General features: G+C 36.7%; 1 protein-coding gene across 1 annotated transcript in view; it reads right to left on the reverse strand.

The window, feature by feature from the left end:
* The window catches only part of CFAP54 (cilia and flagella associated protein 54), a 295,241-nt gene that overhangs the window by 34,901 nt on the left and 240,212 nt on the right, over positions 1–20,128 (reverse strand). Inside the window, exons 62-65 of the mRNA XM_064590760.1 lie at positions 18,829–19,002; positions 17,095–17,315; positions 12,719–12,889; positions 200–309 (exon numbers count right to left, since the gene is read on the reverse strand). Coding sequence (XP_064446830.1) covers positions 200–309; positions 12,719–12,889; positions 17,095–17,315; positions 18,829–19,002 — 676 coding nt within the window. The remainder of the gene's footprint in view (positions 1–199; positions 310–12,718; positions 12,890–17,094; positions 17,316–18,828; positions 19,003–20,128) is intronic.

Here is a 20,128-nt window from a genome sequence, read left to right on the forward strand (position 1 = left end):
GCACCACTTGCATTTGAACCAAAGCGGACTGGATTCAGAGTTCATGCTCTTAACCACTGCAATATCATACTCCTCTAAATAAAAGGAAGATTCTTCTAAAAAAGTCTTCTAAAAGTTCTGTGATTTACCTTGTACATTACAAAACAGCCTATTCCAATGAAAATATCAGCAGAGTTGTGGAAAATCATTCATTACTTGCCTGTTCAGTGGAACCCAGAAAGAGCCAGTATAGACATTGCAGTAAGTGCTATTAGGTACAGCATCTGAAATATTCTGGGGCTTCATGTTATATGCATACAACAATAAAACCTATAAAAAATTAAAATACATAAAATGTGATATCAAAATTACATTTTGCCTCAAAATAATATCATTAAATTTTAAGAAGTTTGTCTTTGAAAGATAAAACAACTTTTTTATCAATTCACTTTAAACAATTCTTTTTAAGTACGCTTCATGCCCAATGTGGGGCTTGAACTCACAACCCTGAGATCAAGAGTCACATGGTCTACCAACTGAGCCAGCCAGGTAACCCTCAATTCACTTTAAAGAGGAATGATACGGGATGTCTGGGTCTCTTAGTTAAGTGTCTGCCTTCCCCTCAGGTCATGATCCCAGAGTCCTGGGATCGAGTCCTGCGGTGGGCTCCCTGCTCCACAGGGGGCCTGCTTCTCCCTCTGCCTCTGCCTCTGCCTCTCTCTCTGTCTCTCATAAATAAATAAAATAAAATCTTAAAAAAAAAAAAGAGGAATGATATGAATGAGAATTGTACGAAGTTTGAGGTGAAAATAAATGTCATTTGATAATAATATTATATTATTTTCAAAGAGTGCCATTTCTTACTGCAATTAAGTTTAAATCTCAGCCTTCGAAGGCCCTCTATAAGTTGGAAATATGTACCTAGGAAATACCCAGCCTTGCTTCTAGTTACTTCTCAACACGCCCCTTTCCCATCGGTGGTCTAGCTGCTTCTGTGCCTCACTTACGCTGCTTCCTTCCTCTTTCCATTTATTCAACCTACACACAACTTTCTGGTCCCCACCTCTAATGTGGAACTTTTCCTAATGACTCATGCTCTGGTCATTTCCCTGTTGTTTCCATTTTGACAACCCTTAAAGTCAATTCCATAACTATAGCACCTATTTACGGTCATAGTCACAGAATTTGAGATTCATAGAACCTTAGAGAGGATCTGGTCTAAGCCCCTCATTTTAGATATAAGAAAGCTGAGGCCCAGAGCTGCCCGTCAAAACTGACTAATTAAGTGCATGCATTTATCTCTGCTTCCTTGATAATCAAACTAAAGTAAGAGTAAAGTATGCTTTTAAAAAGGCATAAATCTATAAAGACAGACAAGAAGAGAGGAGGTAAAGCAGACAGGAGATGTTAGCAACCCTTTGAAGGACAGAAAGTACTTAGAAGAGCACTGGGTGACTCAGAAAACAGGAAAGGCTGTGTCCTAACTGCCTCCAGAGGGGTCGCCAACAACAAGCATGACTGAGAGCCCTGGAAAGGCTTGGGAACTGCAGATGTCAGGTATCTTAGACAACCTCCCTCCCATCCCTTTGATGAACCCATGCAACCAGATTTCCCCACTTCCCTTGCCTCCTCTCTGGCCAAACCTCTCCCATTTTCCTCTCTGCTGAGGCTAAATCAGAGATCTATTCTCAGGGACATCAGGTACAGGGGTGAGATGCTGAACTGAAAACACTGGAGGGGGTGCCTGCGTGGCTCAGTTGATTAAGCATCCAATTCTTGGTTTCAGCTCAGGTCATGATCTCACGGTTGTGGGATTGAGCCCCACATCAGGCTCCACACTCAGCAGGGAGTCTGCTTGAGGATTTTCTCCCTCTACCCCTCCCCCCACTCATGCACACTCTCTCAAATAAATTTTAAAAAATCTTAAATTAAAAAAAAAAGAAAACATTGGAATTAAGTGAAAGTCTGTGTTCTGAACAAGAGACAGCTCCTACCCCACTGCAGGCCCTGCTCAGGATGTAGGAAACCAGACAGAAGTTGAAAAGGATCCTCTTTGAGGAAACCGACCAGACAAAGAGAAAAGACCTATGGGTACTGACATTTCAGCATCCTGCAATGAAACCGTTGGCTCCTGCAGTTACCCTACAATGAGGTCTATAAATCAATAAGTCTGACCTGATACACTTTTTAGCACCTTCAAACATGAATGAATAACCAAGGGTCACTAGACATGAAATGAAAGATAGAGGCCAAAACTAATATAAGAAAGGAACTTGAAGAGTCAGGTATAAGACAGAGAGCAGAAGACAACTTAAATGAAACCATAATTGAGATCTTCAAACAGAATAAAGACAATATTTCATCCATGAATCAAGAACACAGTGCTGTTAAAATGAATAGACAAAAAGAGCTCTTAAAAACAAAAACATGATCACAACAACTAAATAATCAACAAAAGAGTTGAAATATAAAGTTGAATATATATCTCCCCAGAAGTAAACCTAAATTTTAAAACATAGGTAATAGGGGAGAAAAGATGAGAAAAATACTCAATCTAATAAATTCAATATCTGAATAATAATTCTAGAAGCTATAGAGATAATCAGAGGTGGGAAATTATCAAAGAAAAAAATTCTTCTTGAACCAAAGGCTATACTTTCCAGATTGAAAGGGGCACAATGGATGAAAGAGCTAAACCAAGGCTCATGATGGAATTTGAGAACACAGGGGACAGAAGGAAAGTCCCCAGAGCTTCCAGAGGAAAAAAATCAAAAGAAAGAACTAGGAATCAGAATAGGACCAGACTTAACAGCAATGCAGGATTGCCAGAGATAATGGAGCAATGTCTCCCATGTTTTGAGAGAAAATAATTTTCAACCTAGAATTGTATGCCTAGAGAACAATGAAGCCAGCACTAAAAGATGACTTTCTGTCATCATAAAAAGACACTCAAGGTCTTTTTATATTCTGTGTAAGTACAGGGTCAGTCTCAGTCAATCTGTTGCAACCTGTTAGCCTCTCAGGGGACTGTAGTCAAGGTGTTGGCCCTTGGCCAAACCTGAATGAAATGTGCTACCTACTGACTAATGCAGTCCTGTCCTTGGCTCTGAAACACACCAGGAGGCAGCCTGTGCCATCTTGTTAGCATTTTTTTGTAGAAAATATACATATTGATGATTTGCATCTGGATTCTATTGTTCTCTTAATTTCTATCACTGAATCTGGTCCCACACATGGTTTTGACTACATGAAGAGAGAGGTATGAAAGACTCCTCCTCGGATGAGACATCAGTGTTCTTGAGACCAAGATACCTTAACATATTTTGGTGGTTCATGATCTGTAGAGGAAGTGTGTCCTGTGCAACTGAGCAAGGACCCTGGCAACTGTTCCTGAGCATCTCGGATCTCTCTAATGGTTATCTGTGCTTACTTTATCCTGCCATGCCTTATCCTTTACCAAAATCTTCCTCGAATTACTTTGTGGAATATATTATATGGTGTGTCCTTTGAATAATCAGAACCTCTAACACACCCTTTGTTGGGAAGCTGGAAATGTGTTCATTCAACATGAGAGAGCAAGTCAAGATAGAAACATGGGACCCAGGGAACCCATCTCAGAAAGAGATGAAGGAATTCTCAGGAGGATGGTGAATGGGCTCTTATGAAGTTATTTGAGTCAGGAGAACAATCAATCCCATTTGGAGTGTGTCTCTGAAGAAGAGGAAAACAATAAAAGAATGAGAAATAAACTGATGAGTTTGACCATATGGAGAAGAACTGTATAGTTCTTTGAAAGTTTAGGAAGAATGAGAGATTCTAGAATACGGAGAACACCAAGTTAAACAAAAATAAAGCAGTTTTTTTTTTTCTTTAGGATAGAAGTCAGGAAGGGAGGAAATAGTACCTTATTTGGCTCATCTGTGAGTGATATTTACATAGTTGTAAACACTGTCTATGGGTTTAAGATTTGTGATAGGACTCATTTAAGAGAATGTGTGGAAGAGAAGAATGTATGTGAGGGGGAAAAAACAGGTAGACATTAGCCTTCATCCTCCATAGCAGTGTGTGAGGTTCATCACTCAAAGAATTATCATGTAAGCATGTAATTTAGATATACGGAGGGGGTGGAACCCAACCAAACAGAGACAGCAAGAGTTAAAAGTAATTGTATCTGGGGGCGCCTGGGTGGCTCAGTTGGTTAAGCGACTGCCTTCAGCTCGGGTCACGATCCCGGAGTCCCGAGATCGAGTCCCACATCGGGCTCCCGGCTCGGCAGGGAGCCTGCTTCTCCCTCTGCCCCTCCCCCCTCTCATGCTCTCTCTATTTCATTCTCTCTCTCAAATAAATAAATAAAATCTTAAAAAAAAAAGTAATTGTATCTGATGGTGGAATTTAGGGATGTGGACAGCTAGAGAGAGGAATGTTCTTTTCATTCATTAAAAGTCTTTTAAATTTGGTTTTTCAAACTATGATAAATTTTTGACGAAACATTTCTGAAAGGAAAATGAAATGAGTCCCAGAGAGGTTAGTCTGTCTTATGGTGTTTGCTCTTGTTTTGTGTTTGTTAACCTTGACTCCCAGGCTAGCATACAAAATCCCCGTGGACACGAGTGACATCTTGTACTTTTTTAGTAGTGCTCGTAGCACTTGCTACATGTTAATTAATATCTTCATATCTCTGAAATTTTCATTACATCTCTTAAGAGCTAATGAAGCTCCCCAAAGCGTGTTAATGGAAAAATTTAAATAGATAACATACTTTATATTTAACCCCTGATAATGAAAATGACTTTCTCCCTCCTCAGGCTGACACTTGTCAATGGCTTTGCAATACAATTTTAAAGCCTTTTCTAACTGAGCATGGCACAACTGAATTCAAAGTATAACAGTCGGAAATCAAACTGGACTTGGATAAAATACGGCAGTAGATAAACAACAAAACACTAAACTTATTTGCATATTTGTTGTGAGCCTGGGCTTTGGAGCCAGAGTGCCTGGGTTTGCCTCCACCATTTACTGGCTGTATGATCTGGGCAAATTATGAAAACGCTGTGCCTTCACTTCCCATTTGTAAAATGGAGATGTGGTAATCCCCATCCCATGGATCATGTGAGGATTCAGTGAGTCAATGTGAAGTGCTTAGAGCATCACTGCTGTGCTTGTGAGCCTCATGACCACTCCTGGCTCCTCACCCTAACTTGCTTGGTACCTCACTCTCCATATTCTTTTAGACTCACTGCTAACCCCAAGCCAGCTTTCTGTCTGACCTCCCAGGTTGTCCTCATTGAATCCATGTGCTTAGTTCTATTCCCAACTTGTCCTCACTCCTCAGGGATAAGTGTCAACCTATAACACCTTGCATACTCGGGATTGGATTCTGCAGGAGACAATACACCCATGATGAAATTTCCAATGCTCCCTTATTCACTTCTGCAAAGACTTGTTTTTCAATGGCAAAGAAGTGATGTGCTTTTGACAAAAGTTGAGGAATACTGTATTTAAAATTGGCTTGAATGGGGAATCCCTTACAGCCCAGCAATGGGTGAAAAAAAGAGCCCCTCCTCTACTAGATGGAGTTGATTCATTACTTCCTCACCTTGGTACCTTAATCACCTAACAAAATGCCTGGCATATAGTATGCACTCAATCAATGTTTTATTAATTAGTTAGTAAGCAGTTAAGTTATATGCACGTTATAAAGAAATCCACATGAAGAACTAGAAGACTCAGGTCCCCATTTTCATTTTTGTCACTAGTAAGTTGTGGCATTTGTCAAGTCACTTTACCCATATGGGACTTGGCTGCCTCATCTGTAAAATGAGAGCATCAGATAGACGTTCTCCTAGTTTCTTTTCAGTTCTGAAATTTGATTTGGGTGGTACCAAGAGAAGCCGGAGAAGCTTTCCCGTGGAGCCTATGGCTTAAGTCGCAATGCAGTAGCTTCTTGGAGAATCATTATTAGAGCTATGGGGTGCTTTGGAAGCACTGGTCTAGCCCAGCACTTCTCAGAGTTAAACGTGTATATATTACTTGGGAGATATTTTGATTCAGTGGGTCTGGAGTGAGACCTGAGATTCTGCATTTCTAGTGAGTTTCCAGGGGATGCCAGGGCTGCTGGTTCTTGACTCTCAGATGACAGTCCCTGCCTCCTTTGCAGCCTTTGTCTTCCCCAGCTCCCAGAAGCAGGGTGTAATTTTGGGCCTCATCTGCAGCACCAGGTTCTCACTAGTCACTTGGCTAACAAGACCCAGAATCCAGGGCACCTCAGAGGGAAGCCCTGGGCATCTGTATGATCTCTGAGTTACGGCACTCCTGACATTGGCACTGACAACATTGAGCTTCTGCCTTTACTATGACTTGGTAGTTTTCTACCTTAGTTAACTCTACCTAGTTAACTCTTCCTTCAGGATGTAGGACTGAGCTTGCTTGAATGCACAGCCTGCTTATTTGGGACCATGAAATACAGTCTGGCTCTAACCAGGGCTATAAAGATCTCCAGAAAAGATCACCAGCTCCATATCTCTTGTTCCCAGACTGGTTGGATCTCTACAGTGAATAGACTTTTCTCCAAGAACTTTTCCAGTTCTATCCAACTCTGTGTTTTCACTTGACACATGGAGTCCTAATTTTCAGTGCTTTGCTTGATCAGATTTCTTGCACTTGATTATGTTTGTCTGCCTAAATCTTCTGTGGCCTCTGAATACCGTGCCTTGGACAGTCTAGCTGCACTCAAAACAATAGCCTTTGCAGCAGTTTGATTCCCTCCAAACTAGGTCTCATAGACCAAAAGGAAGGTCCCACTACTGCTTCTTTATTGCCCCTCCTCCCTGCTAGCTCCAAGTTGCATTTCTTTGAGTCTGATCAAGTAATAAACATAATTCAAGTCTTACTCTAAACCTGGGCTGGCTTGCGATCCAGAGCATCCTACTGGGAACTCTGGAAGCAAGAAGATGAGGTAGAATTAAGTTAAAGGTCCTAAGATGTATTCTTAAGACAAATTTGAGCCATCAAAACTCTGGCTGTAGTTACACCTTTGTAAGCTAAGCTGTAGTTATGCGTCTTTGAGCCATTCTTCACAACTATTTTTAAAGCCTTTGTCTGGGAGTTTCATTAAAATGATTGCCCCTTGAAACCTCTTTAGTGTCTGCCTCTAGAAGATACTGAAATTGTTCAAAAGATGCTTAGTTTGTAATAAAATCCAGGGAAGAGCTTATAATGTGGTTCTACTACATTCTTCTAAAGAAAATTTTGTTAAATAGGATAATACAATTTCTACCCCCATACTTAAGAAGTTAAACTTTTCCAAGTTATAAACTTAACTCTAAAAAGTATTGTGACATTGAAATATTTAGCTCTCTGAATTGTCTAAAAATTTTATGTCAAAGTCCCCAGTTCCAGATTTTCTACTTTGCGGCCACCAGCATCCTTAGTTCCTACCAGTATTTCTGCTTCAGATACTAGATTAACTGAAGAGGACTGAGTAGGTGAATCAAGTGATGTTAACCTGCATTGTTAATCCTCTAAGTCCCGGGAAACTCCAACACCCTAGGTCAGATATTAATTTTCATCACCATCCCACCCAGAAGCTAGAAGTTCTTGCAGCCAGGACCACTCTTGAGGACTCAACAAAGCACCATGTTAGGAGTGCAAACTTGGAATCAGATTGTTCTATCCTGATTCCTTGCCGACTAGCATTCCTCTATCCTGTGTCTCAGTTTCCACTTCTGTAAAATGGGGCTGATGATAGTACCCACCTCATAGAGTTGTTGTGAAGTTAATATAAGCAAAGAGTCTAGAATATACTAAGCTCTACATTCACTATTGCTATTATCTTGTAGTTTCATGAACTTTAGCCAGTTATTCAACATGAAACTCTACACTAAGATAATGAGTAGATAAATGTTCAAATACACCAATATTTAAATCATCAAACAAATTTCAGTGTTATCTTCTGAAAAGATAGAATCTTAGGTCTGAGGAGATCTAGTCTATCCAAGTCAGTGTTTCCCAATTTTTTGACTGAAATTTATGTGAGCAACTACATTTTTCATCATGACCCAATATTTATTACCAAAAAGGGGGAAAATGCCCCCAAACTAAGAAATGGGAAAACTGTGTGTTCTTGTGTCTTTGCTTGTGGCAGAAGAAAACCACTCTAGCAACCTGTTTAAATCAGAATTAGTTAGCTGGTATTCTCCTTCTAATCTCTGCCTCACACCAGTTCATGCTTCCATGTTCATTATCAGACACAATTGTTGATGGATAAAACCCTGTTACTCTAATTATCAGCCACAGATAGAATCATAGCATTAACTTCTCAGATCACTCTGTCTCAGACTGATATGGATGTGATATTTCTATGAGCTTGCAAAATGAACTTTATACTATCTTCCTCATTTTTTAAAATTAGCTCCTTAGGTAAACATTCTATTTCCCAAATATGTAATCCTTCTGCATCCATACCCTCCCTGAATGAATATACTCTTTAATCACTTGGTTATTTCTCTTGCCAGCAAGTAAATAAATTCTGACATATGCTGAAGATCAGTCAATCTGAGAAATTTTGTTTTTAACAACATCATGAAACAAATTTCAGAAAACGTTTTTTCTCTTAATTTATTTAAAAAAAAAATACGACTCAAGACCCACACAATATTGATTCCATGGTCCATTAGTATTCTTGGATCCAGAAATTGAAAACTACATTACTAAATTCCCCAAAAGAGACTATGCAGATTTATTATTTTTAAAAGTATATGGAATATCTGGCAAGGATTTGACATGTAAAGTATGGGAAAGAGAATACTCTCATAACGTGAGAAATAGCTTTAAACGTTCCTGGGAGTGATATGTTAAAGTTCCTTTTTTTTGTATGAGTAGAAAGAGATATAATGACCAAGAGTTAGCAGCAGGTTGCTAGCCTAAGGAAGCAGAATGAAGAGGCCAATGGGAGAAGTGTGTTCAAGAGCAAAGAGAGGTAGGCCCAGGAGGTTTCACGATCTGACAGGGTCACATGGGTCAAGGAGCAGCAGAAGCTACCAGAGGCACAGCTAGAGGAGACAGCATCAAGAGCTGGAAAATGCAAGAATAGACCAATGCAGGAGGCAAAAAGCAAATGAAAATGCTGAACAGGGCAAAACTATACGGCAACTGCTTAATGGGGAAAAGCCTGAGGCTCTTCTTAGAGAGAGCAGCAATCAAAGGAATGCTATGGTGGAAGGTCCCTCTGCAAATGGCTGTAGTGACCAACTGTTCCATTTTTAAAAGCTTGACCTCTCATCAAGATTCTCCTAGAATGTGAATCACTGTTCTTTCTCCAATTGTTCAGGGATTGATATTAAACTGATTCTAAATACTTGCCCCCATCTCCACCTGCTCCCCAGTGAGCCCTAGTGCAAATGTCTTTCCATGCATATGGACATAGATGTGGATAAAGATAAAGATGCAGAGTTAGATAAAAATAAAAATAATGAACATTAAAACAAGGAGTGATATGTGTGATATAAATTTATGAAGGGCACTTAAAGGCAAACTAAGGTTTTTTTCCCTATATGCTATGTACTTTAATTTTGCTGTAAGGCACAGTTTACTCTCTTTTCTATACAATGTTGGCAGCTAAAGTATCTATAAGAAGATATTGTTGCTAAATTTTAAAAGAAGCTTTTAAATAATGTTTAACAAGTATATTACATGTATATTTGAAGTTGTTAACCTTTAAGACAGCATAATAATTTTAAAATAGTTTCAGATAATAATAAATGACAACTACTATTTATTGAGGTTAGGCATTTACCCAATTATCTCTAGTTACAGAAAAGGATACCTATGATACAGAAAAGTTAACCAATCTACTGAAGATCACAAAATTATTAAGTGACAGAGCTGGGATTCCAACCCAGGTAATTTGGCTCCAGAGTCTGTGTTCTTAACCACTACACTAATATAAGCAAAGTAAATAAAAAGTAAACCATTCCCAATAAAATTCTGCAAAGTCAAAGAGAAAATTCAAAAGCAGTTAGTGAAAAAATTCAATACTTTAAAGCAATAAAAGTTTGTCTCTCAACAACAACAATGGAAGTAAGGAGATGACATTTTCAATGTACTGAAATAAAATAATTTCCAATCTTAAATTACCTACTCCATAAAAATGTATTTCATAAATTAATGTAAAATAATGACATTTGTCAGGCAAACAAAAATTGAGAGTTTGCCTCTAGACGATCCTCACCAAAAGAAATTCCAAAGTATATACTTCAACAGAAAGAAGTGTTCCTAGATAAAATGTCTAAAATGCAAGATGAAGTAAAAAAAAAAAAAAAAGTAGTAAATACAGAGAAAATTCTAAAGGAAATAACTCTTGTATAAAGCAATTAAAAATAATATTATTTTGGGTTAAAAAAGAAAATGTACAGTAATATAAAAGTCATTAGAGTGAAAAAGATATTTATTAACTTTAGATGTTGATAAGTATGTATGCTGTCCTGCAGGTAACCACTAAAAGCACTGAAAAAAGTGTATAATTTCAAAACTCATAGAGGAAAATGATAAAAATAATCCAAAAGAAGGGAAAAGAGAAACACAGAAGAGCTCAGACAAATAAAAACACAAAATAACATGATAGATTTAAAACCAAATATATTAGCATTTACATTAAATGTAAATGTATTAAATTCCCCAGTCAAAATACAATGTTATCAGACTATATTTGAAAATATTCAAATGCATGCCTTTGATAAAAACATAAAACACACGTACACAAAAGAGTTGAAAGCAAAAGGTTTCACTGTGAAAATAACCACAAGAAAGTCATTTTCCTCTAGTAATATCAAACAAAGCAGACTTTATGAGGAAAAAAACATTATTACAAAAAGGCCATGAGTCATTTCAAAATGATAAAATGCTCAGTTCACCAAGAAGATACAACAGTTAATTTGATTGCACCTAAGAACACAGTCTCAAATTATGTAAAGCAAAATTTGATAGACTAAACAATGACAATCACTGTGATAGATTTAAATATACTTCTTTTAATAACTGATTTTAAAAAATTAAAGGCAAACAAACAAGAATAGAGATTTGAACAAGACTAACCAAACTGACCTATTGGGTATATATATGAATACTGCCTTAGCAACTGAGGACTGCACATTTCTTTTAAGAGCAATGGAATATTTACACAATAAATCCTTTCCTGGAGAAAATATGCAGGTTTCAACAATATCAATCATACAGAGCATTTTTTTTATTATCACAGAACAACATAATCTAAGAATAAAAAACAAATTATAATACAATATATAATACAATATATTTTTCTAATACAATATATAAAATATATATAAGTTCTATGTAGTTTGGAATGTAAAAAACACATGTTGAAATGGCCCATGAGTCAAAGAATAAATTGTAACAAAAATTTTTAAATTATTTTTAACTGAATGATAATGATAATACTATAATAAAAACTTGTGGGATGAAACCAAAGCAATGTTTAATGAAACTCATAGTCTTCAAATGCATACATTAGGAAAGAAAGGACTGAATATTAAGCCAAACATCTATCTCAAGAAGTCAGGAGTAAGGAAAAGAATACAAAACAAAACAAAAACAAAGTAGAAGAAAGATATATGGATTAGTGAAATAAAACTGATGAAAAACCTCTGGTGACAATGATCAAGAAAAAATACACAAACAACCAATGTAAGAAATGAAAAGGGACACTTCAATACAAATACAATGGAGAGATTAAAAGTATGAGAGAAGTTTTAAATAAAATGAAAAAATTCCTAGATAAAGCAACTTAAACAAACCTGACTCAAGAAGAAACAGTAAACTCCAATGTTCTATAAATAGGGGTGATAGTCAAAATATTTAAAACTTGGTTTGACATGGGTACTAACCATTAGAACAGATACTGACCCAATCAGAACTAATACCAACTCTGGCATCTAGTAAATGAGTACTAGTGCTTAATGACTGCCTCAAACTATTGAGAACTATATTACTAATTTTCAATTTTTTCACAAAGAAAACACTAGGGTCAGACGGCTTTCCTGATGAATTCTTACCAAATATTTGAGAGGAAAAGTTTACTCTAAACTTACAGAAATGTCACCAGAAAATAGAAAAACATGGTTATATTTACCAACTCACTTTATAAATCTAACAAAATCTTTATACAAAATATATCTGACAAAGACAGTATGAAAATGAAAATTTGTAACTCAATATTACCCTTAAATAGTGGCAAAAATCCAATACAAAACCTTAATAAACTGAATCCAATAAAATTAATATATGATCAATTTGAGTTTATCTCAGGAACAGAAGACTGATTAATATTTAAAAAATCAATTACTATATTTTTTAAAATTATAAAATAATCTTAAAGACACAGCAAAAGATTTTGATAAAAATTCTTAGCAAAGTAGACAGTAGAAAAAAACTTCCTTAATGTGATAAGGAATGGCTGCAAAAAAAAGTTAAACATCCTATATTATGGTGACACACTGGAAAGTTTCCCTTGAAGATCAGGAAAAAGGAAAAATGATCAACTCAAGTCAGACTTTACCTGATTTCTTAGTTATTTTCAGACTCATTCTACTAGACAATATAGATTCTATATTGCTGTATATTTTCATCTATATGACAAGGGGTTGTTCTCTATTTTCAAGTTATAATGGTCGAGTTAAACTTTACATCTAAATATAAGATTTAGCTTTGTGATTATATTACATACCATAGGTTCTGTGTCCTTTGGAGGTCTTTCTAGAGGAGGAATGTACCACTGAAAGCAAAGTTCTTTGTTTAAATCTTGTATCTTCATAACTGATGACACATCTCCAGAAGATGGGCTGGCAGAGAGCTTATTTAATGATAAATCAGAGTGTAGAGAACTGTCATGACATAACTAGGGAAAAATCAAAAACAGTTTAATTGCTGGTAATAAATTCATGCAATATTTAAAACATTCACTCAATATCCATTCAGTATTGGCTACATTATAAAACTCTGGGAATTGTCTTAGTTTGTTTTATGAGTGTCACTTTTAAAACTGTCCCCAATTACCAGAGAAGATTTTACTACAGAAAAATACGCTTCAAAACCCACAGGACTCAGGGTGCCTGGGTGGTGCAGTTGGTTAGGTGTCTAACTCGGTTTCAACTCAGGTCATAATCTCAGAGTCGTGAGATCAAGCCCTGCGTCAGGCTCTGAGATCAGTGCAAAGTCTGCTTGAGATTGTCTCTCTCTCTCTTTCCCTCTTCTGCTCAGGCTTTCTCTCTCTAAATAAATAAATCTTTAAAAAAAAAAAAAAACCATGGGACTCAACAAATGTCTTCCACTTTGGTGACTTTCCCAGAGTAAAGATCTAGAGAGGAAAAATGTCAATATTATCATTTCAGTCTCAAGATCGCCTCAGATTCTAAGAATATCTCTTTTTTTTCTTATTTATTCAGTGGTGAATAAACTGAGGGTATGATTATAAATAACATCTACCTTCCAACAGCAGTTTTTTTCTGTGTCATATGCAAATTAAGACAGTTTTTGCTGTAAAATATTAAAATCAATCGCTCTCATTCCCTCTTTACATGAATGTGGCTGATTTGTTAATTCAGTCTTGGTGAATCTGGGCCTAGCTTTGATGGAACCAGGTCCCTGAATCAGGAGTTTCGAGGAAACATGAATGTGTGGAATGCAACTGGCAATTTCGCAAATTATTCAGTTTTTTTTAAAAGTAGCTCAGAAAGCAAAGCATGGTTGCTATAAAAAAATAACAGTCTAGACAGAGAGATAATAATAGTGATAATAATACCTCAAATCTGAAAAGGACTTTCTTTAATGGAGTGCAAAGTATTTTCAAAATTAACTTGTTATTCCCAAGATTATAATATGGTAGCTGGGAAGCAATTCTTCTGTTGAACTTTTGACATCTAAGGTATCTTAAGGCTTGATGATGAAGGGGAACATGTAAGTGGCCAGTAAGAAATGCCTGGTGTTTCTGTATGGGCTTTGTCCCATTATTTCTGAGCTTGTTCAAGATACAATATAAGACTGTCAATGAGAGTCTTCAAAATAAAATAAAAAGAGAAATAAAGACACTGACCTTTCAAGTTGTCTACTGATAAGAGAAAAAAATATGTCATGACTGAAAGGTAATATTAAAGATAAAACTTTTCAAAAATGTCTAGAGACTATCATCATAAAAGGATATTTTAAGCCAGAATCCTCATTTATTAGCACTATGATACTAAAAACATGACCAAAATAAACAATAAACAAGACTATTAGGTTTAAATAATCATTTAAAAGTGCTAAACTAAGATTGATTCTATGCCAGGCAATTCACCAAAAATTCAGGTAAATAATTGATTCCAAAAATAATTTTGGAATTTAATTTTCTTCATATCTGAGTGCCTTTCAGAGGTTCTGGCAACTATTTTAGCAAGAATTCATATTTAATAACTAAGCAGAGAAAAATAATAAGCAAATATTTACTATTTTAATATATATAGCATTTATTAACATGGTCTAATAATGGTAAATTGTAACAAAAGTCAATATCAAAATAGGCATTTAATTTTCCATTATCTTTAAAAAAACATAAAATCTAGTTGCTAGTGGAATTAAGCATATATGCTAATTGATGGACCATACACTGAATATTTTCGATATTTTTGATTTATTCTTTGAAAGGAATGAAACAACAGACCTACCAGGAGAAGTCTTGCTTGCCACAGTCCTATAAACGACAAGTCACTTTACACTAGTCAAATATTCGACCTTACGACAAGTCTAAACATGAATAACCCAGCATTGTGCATAATTTTAATCATATCCTTTTTTCTTGGAATTTTTAATGTAATTTGTTTGGCACCTTTGTTTTTCCATCACAGAGCTTCAATAGACCTAACGATATGCAGACGCACACACTGATGAGCCTGGCACCTAGCAATGATCGCTCTGGAAAGACATCTACCTCTTTGTGGAGGAAAAGCAGGATTAAGTATCAATTTATGGAAAGAGTTTGATTGAAATAGCCTCCTGAGTGATTAAAAGCTCAAAAACGTTATTATAAAAATCAGCCAAGCTTGCAGTTTATTTTTTTAAAAATCCAAAAGGCTCTATGCTCGTTAGCTGTCTACCCCAGTGAAATGAACACATGATTAGGTGGCTTGCACCTGTCAGACGAGCAACAGTGATCTCCAGAGCCGATTATTCTGGGAAAGTGTTACACTAATTATATTAAAGAAAAAAAAAGAGCAAACAGGGTACAACGATCTCTGATAACACTGCTACCATTAGAAGTGTTGCATATATTTACAACGTATTCAAGGTTCTACGTTCGGAGCATCATGCTTAGTAGGCTGCCCTTAATACTAAAATACTCAACCAGAGCTCCTTTCGGAATATTAAGAAATCACACCTATTAGTTTCCAAACTCATACAAAATCGTCACAAGAATACATTCACAAAACTATAGTTCTCCACCTTCTCATTCTCTGCCTCTTGTGCCAGAATACCTGAGGCATCTGGGACACCTGGCAGTAATCCTCAAAGGGAGTCACGGTTTCTAGAGGGGTGAATCGGGATCTGGTGTTAGATGGAAATGATTTCATCCCACTCCTGCTGCTTCCTTCCCAGCAGAGGGCCAGACATTTATAGTACATTCCTGACCTTTCTGCCTCCTCTCCCTTCCCTCCCCTGGAGAACTACTTGATTGGTGAATTTGGGAAAAAAGAAATGTTGGATATGCATAATTATGCTCTTTCTTCTTGGGAGAGAATGGTTTGTAGAGAGTGAATATTCTCTGCTCCTTCATGAGACAGAGTGTATTTTTTTTAATTTTTTTTTAAAGATTTTATTCATTTGTCAGAGAGAGAGAGAGATTGAGAGCACACATGCAGGGGGAGCAGCAGACAGAGGGAGATGCAGGCTTCCTGCTGTGCAGGGAGCCCGATACGGGGCTCAATCCCAGGACCCTGGGATCATGACCTGAGATGAAGGCAGATGCTTAAGGACTGAGCCACCCAGGCGTCCCCATGAGACAGATTTTAAAGGGGTCTGTGTCCCCACAGATTTTAAGGGGGCCTGTAACGACCAAACCAACCAAACAAAAACAAACACAGCTGAACTGGAAAAATCTGTCTACTTTGCTATTTGCTCTTAGGAAGACCATTTGCCAGTAAATATAAACCATATCCTGCAATGTCAACATTATGACTCATACGGGTGGGTATTTTTTTAATCCCAAATTCTTCAACTCTTTTATTTCTCAAATGATTTATAATCTGGGCAAGAAATAGGGGTGTTAAGTATTAGGCATACCAATATCCCAATATCTGGGAACTAACTCAAAAAATCCTCCCATGTGGATTCTAATACACTGCCCTGAGAGCAACTCCCTAACTCTCCCTGAGAATCACTTCTTTAAATGAATTCTTAGGGGCGCCTGGATGGCTCATTTGTTAAGCATCTGCCTTCAGCTCAGGTCATTATCCCAGGGTCCTGGGATCGAGCCCTGCGTCGGGCTCCCTGCTCTGTGGGGAGTCTGCTTCTCCCTCTCCCATTCCCCCTGCTTGTGTTCCCTCTCTTGCTGTGTCTCTCTCTGTCAAATAAATAAATAAAAATAAATGAATTATTAAATTATCTCTTAGTAGGTATTCCCACTACTTTTTAAAATCACAATTTATTACTAGTCACCTCACTTTTTTGTTCAAAAGAGTGATTTAAAAAAAAAGAAAATATTATTATCTATCCAACAATCTAGAAGGATAAGATAAGCAAAGGTTCTCAATTTGGAAGAAGTCACATTTTCAGGTCACTTCTCTGGGCTTAGAAATATGGACATGTCTGGTATGGGCAAGTCTATATAAAAAAAATGAAAGCAATATATGGTGAAGTCCAAAGTCAAGATAATTCAAAATAAATGACTGATATGGTTTTTTGTTTGGAAAGAACTCAATGCAAATGACTTGATTTATTCATTTTATAAATACATATTAGAAATTTACAATACACCACGTCCACTTGAGTTTTCTCAAATGTGCTTCCTTCAGAAATATAACAATGATTCTAAGAAGTTTTACAAAAATATATAATGTTTGAAAACAGTACCTTGACTGAATCAGATGAGATTTTTTCCGAAAAAAGTGTATTTTCCAATCCTTTACAGAGTTCTTTTGGAAATTCATCAATACAAGAGGAAGAATACAGCTGTAAAAATCTTTTAAGGAAAAAATGCATTTCTTTTTGGCGCAAAATCAGCCCAGAGTTGAAAAGGGACGTGAGAAGTGTATCATCTGGCAATGAAATTCCAGATCCTGGCTTTGGAGATGCTTAGGGAAGAAAAATATGTTACTTTAGAGTCATGTTAGATGACAGAACAGTCTCAGTATTGTTGGTATTTGCTCATTAGCTGCTCTCCCTGTAAATCACACACCTCAGCTAGTGGCTGCCAGTGTAATTCCTCTCTTCTTAAGCTTATTCACTAATGCAACTGCTTCTTGCCACAGGAATGAAGAAAATTTCAGAAGAGTGTGAGGATATTGCTTTAGGTTCTAATTCTTGACAATGCAAAATATTCTATGTAGTCATCTTATTTGGGACTTACCCCGACAAAGATCTTAAAGCAAGAACTTAGGTGCAGGTCATTTATTTGAAAAGTGATCTCAAGGAGCATAAGTGAGAGAAAGAACAAAGTGTGATGGAGAGAAGAGCCAATAGAGTGAGTTAATGGATGGGCTGTAGCTCTGGACAATCAGGGCTCAGTCCTGCTGAGGACCTTCTGAAAAATAACATGTAGAACTGTCTGGGACCGGGAAGCTGGAATGTTTTCTACCAGTTTCCTACCTCATAAGTATGTGTGGGAATCCCTGGCACTTTGGGCTGTCCTGACAGGGCTGAGCAAGTCTCAGTAGCTTCAGGCGGAGCCCAGGGCAGAAAAGCAGTAAAATGTGGGCATGTGACATGGCAGGTGCCAGCAGGTGAATTCAAAGGTGAGCTGAGTTGATATGGGGCAGGCACTGCCAGAGTATGCCGTACTGGCTCATGTTCGCATCCTTTGCTATTGAACTTCTTTCATTCTTGCCCTTCTCATAATGTACCTTTTATACCTGACACCTCTCTGAATGTTTGTCTATCCCACGATAACTCCTGATAACCCTGCTTAGTCACTCAGCCTATTTGCCCTGCTAGCTTCTCCATCACTGGGCCCTGACATGGGTCAAACTGTCTTTTCCGACTATTTGCACTGATGAACAACACAAAATCACCAATTTCATGGGCACAGATAAAATACAACATACATTGTCACAAACACAAGGGGGACTAACACGAAGCAGATTATACCAGTTTTTCTGGATGTTCTTAAGACGGCATTGATGATACAACAAAAACTAAACAAAACAAAACAACTCAATGGAGTTACATATCTTATCTGAAGTCATGTATTTGTCCTCTTACATACTGAATACTGGAACATCCTCTCCTTAAAGTCAAAATTTCATCCTGTTCAATTTATAAGCTGTCACATTGTGATCACTCTGATTCTTAACTGTTTTGAGCCATGGGCCACTTTGGCAGACTTGGGAAGCCTCTGGATGCATCCTTACAATAACATTTTTAAATACGTGAAATAAAATATATATAATGTCAGAGGAAGTCAGACTTGTTGAAATACTATTCCACCCAAAGATCTGTGTATCTCAGGTTAAGAGCCCCTACAATTTTCATATTCTGATGAGAGTTCACTCCAAAAGATATCGATAGTATTTTAAAATTCCAAATAAAAAACATGACTTAACAAGAACTGGAAAAGAATGTGTTTTTCTTAACACATCAAAATCCTACCTAGCAGTTTGCTCATATTATTAATCCTTTGCAGATGAATATAGTAGCGCAATAGAAGAATCCACGTAATATCCACTTTAGTCTGAGGTTTTTTTCTAGCATCTGTGTTGCCACACATTCCGTCAGTTTGATACGAGCATGTGTCGCCAGTGGGGAAGACCACTTGGTAGTTATCTAAAAGTAAAAAAATAATAGTAACAGTAAGTGAAAAAAAGTTTGTAAGACAAATATGCTTTCCTTGAAAAATAACCACGAGGAAAAAAAAAAAAAAAAAGCACAACCCATAAAGGAAAGACTGACACATGGGACTACATTTGATTAAAAAAAAAAAAAAAAAAACAGTTTTGTATCACAAAAGACACCAAACACAAAGTTAAAAGACAAACCACTGACTGAGAAAAAATATTTAGAACACATATGAATGGTTTTTCTTGAATATGTACAACACCTTGCACCAATCAATAAAGAAAAATTCAGAGTCCATCAGAAAAGTGGGCCAAGAATTTCAACAGTCAACTCATAGAAAAGGAGACCCAAATAGCCAAAATTTTAGTGCCACTAAAAATCAGAAAAATACAGATTAAAATGAAATACCATTTCCCATCCCTTAGTAATTGATAGATAATAAGATCTGAAAATAATAGTGATAATAATGTGAGGAAACTGGTATCTTCATAAACTACTTGTGAGAGCAACTTCTTTGGAAAGCAATTTGGCAGGATTTCATACAATTAAAAATGCAGATACTCATATAAGTGGTATATGTGTACAAGGATTCTTGTGGAAGCCATTCATGACACCATTGTTGTAATATCAAAAAAAAAATGGAAACTTAGAAAAATAAACAGAAGTCTATTCATTGGATGGCATGCAAAATGAATTAATTAGATCTATAACGCAGAAAGTATACAGTGTAGTGTCAGTTCAATCCCAGATGTACTTCTCACAGATGTGTGACCTTGAACCTCTCTGCACCGTAGGTCTCTCTGGGCTTTTGACTTCTTGGGTTTTAATTTTCTTATCTTTAAAATGAGCATGGTAAGATCCTGGATAGATCATGACAACATATACCAAGTTACAAGCAGATTCCTGATGATACATAGAATATACTACCATTTGTATAAATTTGAAAAAAATCCAGTGTAATATTTTGTATTATTTATGTGTGCACACACACACACACACATACACAAATATAGAGTATTTTATTAGGATAATGGCTGCCTCTGGGAAGGAAAAGAAGATGAATAGAATCTTTTATGGTTAATGGTCTATGTATGTTTTCTTGAATAATAAGATG

This window comes from Mirounga angustirostris, unplaced genomic scaffold, assembly GCF_029215605.1.
Source record: "Mirounga angustirostris isolate CCGP_5_RB_7025 unplaced genomic scaffold, mMirAng1.0.hap1 SCAF_5, whole genome shotgun sequence".
NCBI lineage: Eukaryota > Metazoa > Chordata > Mammalia > Carnivora > Phocidae > Mirounga > Mirounga angustirostris.